The 12,784-nt window shown below is 32.4% G+C and overlaps 1 protein-coding gene across 1 annotated transcript in view; it reads left to right on the top strand.

Moving 5' to 3' along the window:
- LOC127872340 (myosin-4-like) overlaps positions 1-12,784 on the top strand; it is a 360,094-nt gene that overhangs the window by 44,555 nt on the left and 302,755 nt on the right. The window contains exons 4-6 of the mRNA XM_052415671.1: positions 7,054-7,106; positions 10,056-10,073; positions 12,336-12,395. Of these exons, the coding sequence (XP_052271631.1) occupies positions 7,054-7,106; positions 10,056-10,073; positions 12,336-12,395 (131 nt within the window). The remainder of the gene's footprint in view (positions 1-7,053; positions 7,107-10,055; positions 10,074-12,335; positions 12,396-12,784) is intronic.

The raw sequence follows: 12,784 nt of genomic DNA, 5'->3' as shown, positions 1-12,784 counted from the left end.
TATTAGTGAAGTTTGTTTTGTTTTGCAGTAAACATTAATGTACCAAAGCTGAAAAACAACCTAAATATTGCCAGTTTGATTTGATATCAGTGATTTTAGATAGTTTTGACAAAAGTGATATCTAGCAATTTTTAACTAAACAAAGCGTGCTGCGGCATTAAAACCATTGTCTTATTTTATTTTTCGCATATACTTTAATTTTTTTCTGTCGACACACGAAAACATTTATTATTGGGAAAACGATTAAACAATAATCAAATCAAAGTCAATCATCAATGAAAAAATATATTGTACTGAAAGGAAAATGAGTTTACGAGCGGATTCAACTATTTATTCTTAATTCGATTTTATAAATATTTGTTCAGTCATGTTTCAACCCGATGCCCGCAAAGGTCACTTACTTTCTTATTAAATATAGTTAAATATCAACAAAATGACACCTATACTTTTAGACGACAATGACGATGTTGATGCTGATGTTGATGCTGATGTTGATGCTGATGCTGATACTGATGCTGATGCGGGTGCAATTGCTGATGCTGCTGCTGCTGATGCTAATGATAATAATGATGGTAACGATGATGATGATGATGATGATGATGATGATGATGATGATGATGATGATGATGATGATGATGATGATGATGATGATGATGATGATGAAGATGATGCTGATATACTTTTAGATCCTGAAACAACGGTCTAAAAGCAACATTTATCAAATGAAAAAGACGATTGTTTACATTATATATAACATTATAACATTCCATGGGGCCCAATCTGATGTTCAAATAATGCAATTTGATCTAAATAGTTCTTAATTGTCCTGTTGAATACAGTGCTAAATCTTGTTATCGATACCTCTCTGTAGAGACCAGTGGGAGTTTCGCAGAATAAACCTGAAACAACACAAGCTAGGATGAAGTCCACCGTTGGACAGCCTCCACAACAATTGATTTCCAGTGAAGAAGATAAGATGCATGTTACTGTTCATGGCGCAAACGAGATGGACGAACGTTCAGTCGACATGGTATGATCTAATGTGTTTCACGATATATCGATATTCCACAGTACTATAATACACTCTTCTATCTTTCTTATTTGTATATTTCAGAATCTCATTAACATATCTCTCGCGCACTAGAGATATACCTATTTAACATACACACGCTAACACGATTAATAAATATTTCTTCTTAAAGCGTGTATTTTATTGAGAACTTCTCGTTTCGATTTTTACGAAAAATACATGTTGCATACTTGTTTAAAACTGCATTAGATTGAGCGCATCGACTGCAAATGTAAGATTTGTACTTAATTTAATAACTTTCACACTTCAAAAAACAATATCTCACTATATATAAATTATATACTTACGACAACATACTTATTTGTAAACCTTTTCTGGTGAAATTCTGTTTATCACAATACGTTCACGTGTTAGGTTTCGGCCTCTCAATGGTAGGTAATGGCATTTGGCCAATATAATTTGATTGTATGAAGCTCGGCCAGTGCAATTGATCAAAATCGACAATAAAAAGAATGATGTTTGATTTTCTGCCCAATATTATTCAGCATTTTTAGACATAACTGCAGCATAGACTAAGAACATAAACTTTGAATTTTATAAGTACAAACACAATTGATATATTTTTAAATAAACAATATCACGAGAAAGAGAAATGCTTATTAATACCCGCTAGTCTTTTATTGCACGAAAATAATGACAACACGACATTAACATGGTTTTAGCTGGGGTCAACACACTTGAAAGGTCAATCCACAGCGTGGGGTTTAAACCGGTTAAAAGATGAACCGAATCTCACACTAAGCTCAGAATAAATCACTAACAAACACGTGTAAAGAATGTTGACCTCATTGGTTTATTAATAAAGCAATAAACCTAATTTATAATAAATACAGAGACTTAAAGTTGCAAGTTTATAAATCAATAGATAAATTTGCACCATAACAATAGAGAGCAATATTGACTTTCTTGACATATATAATATACAACATGAAATACGTTTATTTAGATTGTGTACTGGTTTTGGTCTTCGAATTATTTTGTCTTTTGTCGCTTAAATTAACAGCTACTACTGATCTTAAAACATGATGTGTTGATAATTAATGCAGTTTGTTAATGTTGTATAACCCGACCCATTATTTGGTAGGTATGGTAACACAAGAAAGAGAGATTTTCATTAAATTGTGAATCATATAATAGCGACACGCTCATACCATTCTTGCAAAATATGACTACTGACTGCTTTAAACACTGTTTTAGTCCCGCGAAACTTATATACTGCGTCTTCAGCATCACGTTGTCTTTTTGCTGCTGCTGATAGGCTACATTCGAATTAAAAGAGTGTGTAATCGGGCAATATGTTTTACTCATACTATATGCAAGAGAAAAATGTCCCGTCATTTTTACATAAGTACATAAGCGACTATTGTTATAGACATGTGTTTTATAAACTTCTTTACAAAAGCAAATTATATGTTCAGTATATGTATAGTACTTTTCAAAACACTACAAGAACATTTGAACAAAGCCTATCTTACTGGATTGACTTTTGCTCTTACACTTTTCAAAAATGTTTGGAAGATGATACAATTTTTAGATGTTATGAGCACGGGCGTTATATCGACAAATATACACGTATATATATTTTTGTAATTGCATATTGTAAAAAATTGAATAATTATGTAAGTGGTGATTTTTTACGTGTGTCTCCTTTTTGCTGTTGGTTTTGCTGTCAGCATTTTAACACGAATCTGGCTTGGATGCTGCAGGGGCAGAGTCCCATTCTTGCGAAACTTCACATTGACGCCTGCTTTTTATTCATTCCTATAACATACATTCCAAGTCGCAATATTTGCGGCAATTCTTGGAGAGAGGCGTTTTGTATGTCTGACCACGTCATAAGACCTCTCTGGGATCAATTCTGTTATTCAAAAGCGTTTAAGGCGTTCTTGTATCTGTAGAAAGTGTAGGTTTACGTAGTTAGGGATCAAGCTTCACGAACAATTCTCCTTCTTTCTCACCCGGTCTTGAGACCGGCCATAGCGGACACACTTTGCTATAATGTTTCCTATTGTCTGTCTGTCTGTCTGTCTGTCTGTCTGTCTGTCTGACTGTCTGTCTGTCTGTCTGTCTGTCTGTCTGTCTGTCTGTCTGTCTGTCTGTCTGTCTGTCTGTCTGTCTGTCTGTCTGTCTGTCTGTCTGTCTGTCTGTCTGTCTGTCTGTCTGTCTGTCTGTCTGTCTGTCTGTCTGTCTGTCTGTCTGTCTGTCTGTCTGTCTGTCTGTCTGTCTGTCTGTCTGTCTGTCTGTCTGTCTGTCTGTCTGTCTGTCTGTCTGTCTGTCTGTCCGTCCGTCCGTCCGTCCGTCCGTCCGTCCGTCCGTCCGTCTATCTGTCTGTCTGTCTGTCTGTCTGTCTGTTTGTCTGTCGGTCTGTCTGTCTGTCTGTCTGTCTGTCTGTCTGTCTGTCTGTCTGTCTGTCTGTCGGTCTGTCTTCTAATTCCATTTGTTTACTTATCAATCCGCATGCACGTCATTAAAACGGGAATAACTGGATAAATGCATACACTATGAACAAGATGTTTGGTATGCATACTGAATGTCATGACGGGATTACGCAGCTGACCAACACTTTCTACTGGTGATTATTACTTATAATCCATTTCACTTAATACTATAATCGCTTAGAAGGTACACGACACATAAGCATTACATTTGATATTAACATATGCACACTGTTAGAGCTATTTTATTTTATAATCGATCATAACACACGAATATGTTTAGGGCTATAAGAAGTTTATAATGCGCAATCTTAAAATGAAGGCGCATTTATTTTGTTTACGTCTTTGAGACCCTCTGAATATCGGCAATTTTCTCTACACGTTATTTTCTTCTGAGTCATTGAATTTTCCCCCAAACAATCCATTTCTACCAAATATTGTCTTTACATTGAACGATTTGAAAACAACTACGTTTGCAAATTCCTATGAATTCAACAATTGTAACGATATTGTTTACCTAAAACAAACCGATGCGCATGTGTAAATGTCGGGAACCTTTACTTTCTAGAGTCGTTGCCAAACGATATCATATGTATCTTTGATTCGTGAATGTAGTCGGTTATATACTGTTTTACGTTGTTATTCACACATATTACAAACGACATTATCCCATGATGTAATACGATGGGGAAAAGAAATTACGAGTCTCGGAGAAAATGACAAATAACAATCAAATTAACGACGGACATGTATATATCTTCAGAATAAGTCAATTTGTTAAATTTGTATTTTTATTTGAGAGTGATATTTCTCGTTTAATCATATTTCCTGGAGTTATCGATCAACACAAAATACATGTTTGGATTACCTTTAAGTTATTAAACTACTTCACTACTCAAATATTCGATCGGCGCTAATTCAATAAATGTAATGTACATATGTAAATTGGACAGAATAACACATATCAAATCCATACACTGTATACACTGTATAGCACTTCAATCGCAACACTTTATTTTCTTATTCGATCGGCGCTAATTCAATAAATGTAAACAAAATGTAAAAAATGTATACTAGTACAAATTTATCTCTTACTTGATTTGAATACGTTGCTACTAACAGTTTATGGGAAAGTATGTGTACATAATGATGTACTGAACTACATCAAATATGCAGTGCATATAGTTAACACGTGCACTTTCTATGAATTCAAACCTACTTTACATCATAAAACAAACACAACATGTAATTACTGTAAAAGCTTAACACCCAGGCTGTTTATTTATTTATGCATATAATTGGTCATTGAATTTTTTCTTGTCAAATTAGTCACATGCGAGTATGCTATACAGTTAAGTAACCACAAGTTTGGTGCGCACTATACAAATGTATGCTTGATAACAGATAGCTGGTGGCACTATTGGATTTACATTTGCATCCAACTAAGGCAACCAAACTCCATGGCGACAGTTCGATTAAATCACCTCTTTTACGTAAAAGACATGCATATGCGACATAAAATAATGGCGATATAGGGAACATACTATTTAGGAGTTTTATAGTCTATACCTGGTATACTCAATACGTTATATGTCCACACATATAATATTACACATGAATTTACTATTTTGCCACTCTAATCGAGTTTAAAACAATTAATATTGAGTAAAAAGCGTAAAATACAAACACATACATGTATTTAAGTAAATGTTTAAAACATATAAACATAACAATATAGAACTTGCCAATCACTGTTCTTTTGCAAGTTTTATTTAACATTTGTTGTATTGTTATTAATAATCAACTATACATTACTGGGAATATAACAAATTTAAAATAAATTAATATTTCATATTAATAAACCATTAAAAACATCTTTGGATACATGTTGTAAATATGTTTATGAATTATTACATTTCTCAGAATTATAGAGTCTTAATGCTGACATTCTCATTCTATAACAGTTTTAACGAGATATCGTTAGATGAAATAATTGCACTCGAAATGCATATTCATTTAAAACATAAAAAAAATTTGGAAGTTTTTGTTTCATGTTATGCTTTAATAATTGAACCTTATTTGATAACCGCATCTAGCAGAGTATTGTTAAGACTGATCATAATGAATAAACAGTGCAGCTTGTATATTAGCTTATTGGCATTTACATATAATACATTAAATGAAATATGATTGTTTTTACAATTTCCATATTCAAAGAAACAACATACTTTAAATAATTGACAATTTACTCTGGTCTGATGCGTATTTATATTTTGCCCCCTATATAAGCAATATATTTAAGAGGTTTAGTAAACATGTCATTTTACCATATCACCGACAACCGCAGCGCTGAGATTTAGCCCTAGAGTTCGAAGAAAGACACACATGATTCGTTTTTATTGAATTAATAAAAGCAAAGTTTCGATTTCCTAAGAAGACAGCATCGTATGTTATTAAAGGCAATTCTATCATACAGTTTCTGAAAGTCATGATGACGAGTATTTATAGAATTGTGTTATCAATATCCGAAAAGCTCTGCTTCCTGCATGTGATACAAATGTTCCCGTAGGAAATAAGAACTAACTGAAATTCCACACTTATACTAAATAACTAAATCGATATTGTTTATCGATAGTCTACGAAAGAATAAACGGGTCCTTATTCGGGAACTATGAACATTCCAAACGTATTCATACGATAATTGTTATGGTTTCGGGAGGAGATTTATATATCTACATGCCATCAAAGCTGTGCATTGATTAGCAACCAGGAACAGATTTGTACTTAATGCAAGCTACATTGTAATACATTATTAAATAATTTTCACTAAACGTAAATATATTAAGATTGAGTCAGTGTGTGAGTGTTTAAGTTAAGAGAGATATTTCTCATCTAATGATAATTCGTCGTGTTGTGGATCAAATTAAATGTATTTTAAGATTGCCAAAGATTTATTTGTTTATATTACAAGAGTTGTAATACAATTTGTTGACATATTATCATATAATCGAGAAATTATGAAAATTGTGTTTCGTTACTGCGTAAAAGGATGGCAACTTTAATAAAAAATCAACTATTCGGCCATGACAGTATATGAATACTAAAATATTCGATCGGCGCCTATTTAATAAATGTTAAGAAAATGTTAACAGATATATATTTTATTGTAATGCACATAGCTTGATTCTGACAATTTATGTACTCTCATATACAATTATCAACTGGAGAAATTAATACCACTAAAACTCAGTCGGTGAAATGCATCAGTCTTTTCATGATTAGGAGTCTTGTTAACGTCTTTTCTCCAGTCGGTTGCCGTTTTACCTTGTCTATAATATACATTAAAGAAGATATGAACAAACGACATAGCGGTATGATTTAGTTTAATTATTTAAAATCCCTTTCTTAGGACACGCTCCACGCGATTAAACATGATTTTTTCAATTAATATGACAACACAAAAATGGCGAACGACTTAATTATCATATCATTTATGTGCTATATATATAGACTTTATTTATTCTGTAGGACACTGTTTACGCGGCTCAAGAACTGGTATCAACATTCGATCTACCGAATAGGTAAAATATACACAGTATATAAATTTGTTAAGATACAAGTTTTTTTCATTAATAAACGACCGTGTACTTATATGTGTGTGATGATTTATTGTAAATAATCTATGATATATTTTACGGATTGCAATTGAAGACGTTCATTTTTATAAGAAACTACATTCGGTATGTATTTTCATGTTTCTGTTCTATTTATATACTGGCGTAAATATGTAAATAATTCAATTCGAAGTGTATATACTAATGTAACGTGTACCGGCTGTTGTTGTTACGATTGTAGAGATGCGTGGCACTGTCTGAACACACATTCCAAGCTTCAAGACTATCTTATGAATTAACACCAAACGATGATTCAAATCAATAAAAGCAGTTGTTATAATGATATTTAGACAATAAAACACTTCAGAGCGGGGCCGGACGTCTATAATCGACCCGCTGCCGATAAACGGACCGAGGGCCTCTGGCCCGAGGGTCATTTTGCGGCTAGGGCCGATTATGGACGTCCGGCCCAGCTCTGCCGTGTGTTATCGTTTATATTACATATCAAAGTTACTACTGTGTTCCTTCTCTAAAATTAATTAAAGAAACAGCTGTCCGTACTTTTGTTTTTATTCAATTGATTACGTAATTAAAACGTATCTCATATGCTGTAATTTCTGTGACGAAACACATCAGTTTCAGCTGGACTCTCTGGATTTTAGAAATAACAATTCGGGCGTGTTTTTTTTATTTTTACAGTTAAATGTTATTTAAGAATCGAACACATGCAAAATGTATTTCGGAGTGTGTGTTTGTCAAACATAATTGGAAGCTTCGATTGGAATATAATGTAATCGCTCCGACCATTCATTGAAATTCCTTAATCGTGTTTTTTGTGACAGCGGTTAGCATTTGACACAATCGTTTAAATAACTGTGATTTCAAATCAATAAAGATCAAAGGATGGAATAACAGAAAACATAAAAGCAAATCGTTTTTATTTTATTATTATAGGCAACGGATTAAAGATGTTATCGATGTAAGTGCGTCTTTTACTATAAATTTTGCTGTTTGATGAAACCTGATAAAGCTCAAGTTGTGGCTTTATTTTATTTATCACCGTTGGGTACGACTGAAGCGGACGCCATTATGTTCACTTGAACTCGCGTGATCCGATTCTTTTCAAATATGAAAATCGTCCCGGCTAAGCGGGCAAATATTCTTTATATATTCCCGCTAGATACGAATAACGGCCCGCTCGCGACGACATTGTGTTTCTATTTATAGTAACGATATCTAAAATTAAATAATAACCTCATCCATGTTTATATTAATTTTGTAGTGCAGCGTCTTTACTCTGACGATAAAATACCATTGTTTGTTAATCTAAATGGAACTGGTGAACGATCCCTTTTAAAACATTGCATTGGTATGGACAATTAAAACAATTTTAAATAAGAGAAGTAAACGAACCCTATAACTTAAAGATCTTATCAATCCGGTCTTTTGAAAATATAATAAGACGGTTTGTCGATATTTAGATACGCTGCAAAAGTCAGTAATTTACAGCTTTCTTCAAATTTTAGAAAGATTCGTTAATGTTACAAATTTCACGGGAATAATGTATTATTTAAGTTATAATGTGTTAACCAAATGTGTATACTCGTATCTACATCGCCTGTGCACACATTAGATATAAAATCTGTTGAAATTCCTGATACACTGTTACTACTGGAGTTGATACCTTTAATGAAGTTAATAGGACCGTCCAACATAATTTGGCATGTATTGAAGCATGTCATGAAATGCTTTATATTGATAAATTTAAACGTTTGACCTAAAAATCTCCAGTAAAATATCAAGAATACAATTTAAAAAAAAGGAAAAAAGTAACCTTCAACAGGGCTCGAAGCACTGACCCCTGGAGTAAAATGTCTCCCGCCTAAACCACTCGACCATCCATGCTCATGCATAGAGTAGATGTATTTGTTACCTATATAAGCAATCATCGTAGTTATTCGTTAATTATACAGTTTTCACTGGAATAATGTATTATTTAAGTTATGTGTTAAAAAAACGCGTATCGTCATAAGGACATCGCGTTTGCACACATTAATTATAAAATCTCTTAAAATTCCCACTACACTGATACTACTGCAGTTGACACCTTTCATGAAGTTTATTGAGAACGAGCTGCCTTTGTATAGGCTGTGTGAAAATAAACCCATTTTATAATTTATGTTTAGTTATTTGCAAATAATAAATTCATAAATTTACCACAAATGATGTATTTGTCGTTTCAAATTTAAATATCTTTTTATATATTTGAATCCGATTGTTTAAAATGCAAAACATATTTTATGTTAGTGTCTGTAAAATACATAGCCTATGGCCCATCAGCTAACATCGCGTATGGCACATAAGTAATCATATAAATTAATACAAAGTAGTTGCAATGGGAACTGATTTAATTATATTGAAAGTTATTTAAATAGTCTAATAATTCAATATTTCACCACCGCTTCCACTTTACAGCATTTGAAGCAAACGCTGGTGAACCTCATTGCTCTCTCGTTGGCCCTTACATGTTAATTTGTTAAATCGATGATATTGTTGACAACCTTTACACATATATTTTACTGGTTTTTGTTTATTTTTTTACATATGACAATTGCTTACATTCAACTGTTTAAAAATGCAATGAATAGGCTCGAACGAGAGTGACCAAATATGTTTCCTTATTGATTCATTTGTATTATAACATTCACTGTCACATTTAAGCCGGATGTCGAAAGTCCTTTTGAAGTTATAACTTGTATCCAAATTTAAATCCTATTTATAAAGGTCACTGAGGCGTATTGGAAATGATGTGTGTATATATATATATATATATATATATATATATATATATATATATATATATATATATATATATATATATTATATATATATGTATTGTCTGTATTTATTTTGTAGGACTACGGAGACTGTTAGGTAAAATATACACCGTTTTATTAATTGTTAAGATGCAGGATTTTGTGATAAATACACGCCCTTGTATTTATATTTGTGTGAGCAAAGCTGGGCCGGACGTCTACAATTGGCGTGCTGCCGACAAACGACCCGAGGGCCTTTGGCCCGAGGGTCATTATGCGGCTAGGGCGATTATAGACGTCCTGCCCAGCTCTTCCATGTTTTATCGTTTATATTACATATCATATACTTTTGTGTTCCTTCTCTAAAATTAATTACAGAACCAGCTTTCCGTACTTTGTTTATCATTCAATTGATTACGTGAATCAAGACGAATCTCAAATGCTGTAATTTCTGTGACGAAACAAATTACGTTCAGCTAGACTCTCTGGATTTTAGAAATAACAATTTGGGCGTGAAGGGTTTATTTTTACAGCTAAATTATGTTAAAAAATCGAACAAATTCAAAACTTATTTCGGAGTGTGTCTGACAAACATAATTGGAAGCTTCGATTGGAATATAATGTTATTATTGAATTTCGTAAATCGTTTTTTTGTGACAGCGATTATCATTTGACACAATCGTTTAAATAACTGTGATTTCAAATCAATAAAGATAAACGGATGGAATAACAGAAAATATAATAGCAACTCGTTGATATTTTATTATTATACGCATGGGATAAAAGTTGTCATCAATGTAAGTGTGTCTTTTACAATTAATTTTGCTGTTTCATGAAACCTGTCAAAGCTCAAATAGAGCACGTAGAGGCATCAATCTAATGTACAGAAGATTATCCAAATTATGTTATATCATAGTTATGTGCGATTCTTTCGTAACGTTGTGACTTAATTTTATTGATCACCGTTGACTAAGACTGAATGCGGACGTCATTTTGTTCAGATGAACCCGCGTAAAAATCGGCCCGGCTAAGCAGGCCAATATTATTTATATTGACCCGCTAGATACGAATAACGGCCCACTCGCGACGTCATTTTGTTACTATTTATAGTAACGATATCTAAAATTAAATAATAACATCTTCCATATTTCTATTAATTTGGTAGTGCCGTTTCTTTACTCTGACGATAAAATATCATTGTTAATCTAAATGGATCAGGTGTTCGATCTTTTCAAAAGATGGAATTGGTATGGACCATTAATACAATGTAAATTAAGAGTAGATAAAAACACTATAATTAAACAATCTTACCTATTCAGTCTTTTGAAAATATAATGTGTGATTTTTAGAGACCGTTTGTCGATATTTAGATACGCAGCAAAAGTCAGTAATTTAAAGAATTCTGCAAATTATAAAAAGATTTGTTAATGTTACAGTTTTCACGAGAATGATATATCATTTAGGTTAACCAAACGTGTATACTCGTATCTTCATCGCTTGTGCACACATTAATTATAGAATCTCTTGAAATTTCCGATACACTGTTACTACTGGTGTTGACACCTTTAATGAAATTAATCGAGAACGAGCTGACTATGTATGGACTGTTTGTATGTAAACCCATTTTATCGTTTTTGTTTAGTGAATTAAAAAAATAAATTTATTAATGTAAAACAAAACAGTATTTTGTCGTTTCAAATTTAAATATTTTTTAAATATTTGAATCCGATTGTTTATAATGCAAAACATGTTTTAATTTAGTGTTTGCAAATACATAGCCAATAGCCCACGCGTTTACATCGCGTCTGACACATTAGTAATCTTATACATTAATACAAAGTAGTTGTAAAGGCCAATGATTTTATAGGATTGAAAGTTATTTACATAGTCGAATAAAGCAAGATTTCAGCAGCGCTTCAACTTTACAGCATTTGAAGCAAACGCTGGTGAACCTCATTGCTTTCTGCTTGGACCTTACATGTTTCTTGGTTATATCGATGATATTATTGACAACAATTATATATTTATATATTATACAGTTTTTTGTTTATTTGTTTATCATATGACAATTGCTCACTGTGTCTTCTTTTAAAATGAAATGAATAGGCTTGAACGAGAGTGACCAAATCTGTGTCCTAATTGATTAATTTGTATTATGACATTCGCTGTCACATTGAAGTAGGATGTCGAACGTACTTTGAAGTTACAACTGGTTAACCAATTTTAACTCCTGTTTAAAAAGGTCACTGATATATATAGATATATATATATATATATATATATATATATATATATATATATATATATATATATATATATATATATATATATATGTAGATTTATTTATTTATTTATATATATTGACTATTTTATTGTGTAGGATTACGGGCACTGTTAACACGGCACAAGAACTGGTATCAACATCCGATCTACAGAATAGGTAAAGTATACACAGTATATTTATAAGTTAATGGGACGGTCAACCAGATTGCTATATATCACGAAAAACAGAAAACTTCTCAAATACCGTATTTATTAACAATTATTAGTTTATATTGATTAAAATATCACGACTGGTATATTACATTACTTGCAAAATATTGTTAAGTTTTCATATTTTCAGATATTCGTTAATAAATTTTTACTGCGTATGTCTAACAGGTAATTTAGAGAGTTGTTTTGTTGTCGTTATATTTTGTGGAGCTACGAGGATTGCTTATATAAAGTTTAAAATACAACTCTTATTGTATGAGCATGGATTGCCGACTGGTCTTAATGGGGGACTTTTTACTCCAGGACTCCAGAGGTCAGTGGTTAGAGCCCTGTTGA

The sequence above is a fragment of the Dreissena polymorpha genome, chromosome 3, assembly GCF_020536995.1.
Source record: "Dreissena polymorpha isolate Duluth1 chromosome 3, UMN_Dpol_1.0, whole genome shotgun sequence".
Taxonomy (NCBI): domain Eukaryota; kingdom Metazoa; phylum Mollusca; class Bivalvia; order Myida; family Dreissenidae; genus Dreissena; species Dreissena polymorpha.
The sequence above is the reverse complement of the archived record's forward strand: the minus strand, read 5'-3'. Positions and strand labels throughout refer to the sequence as shown.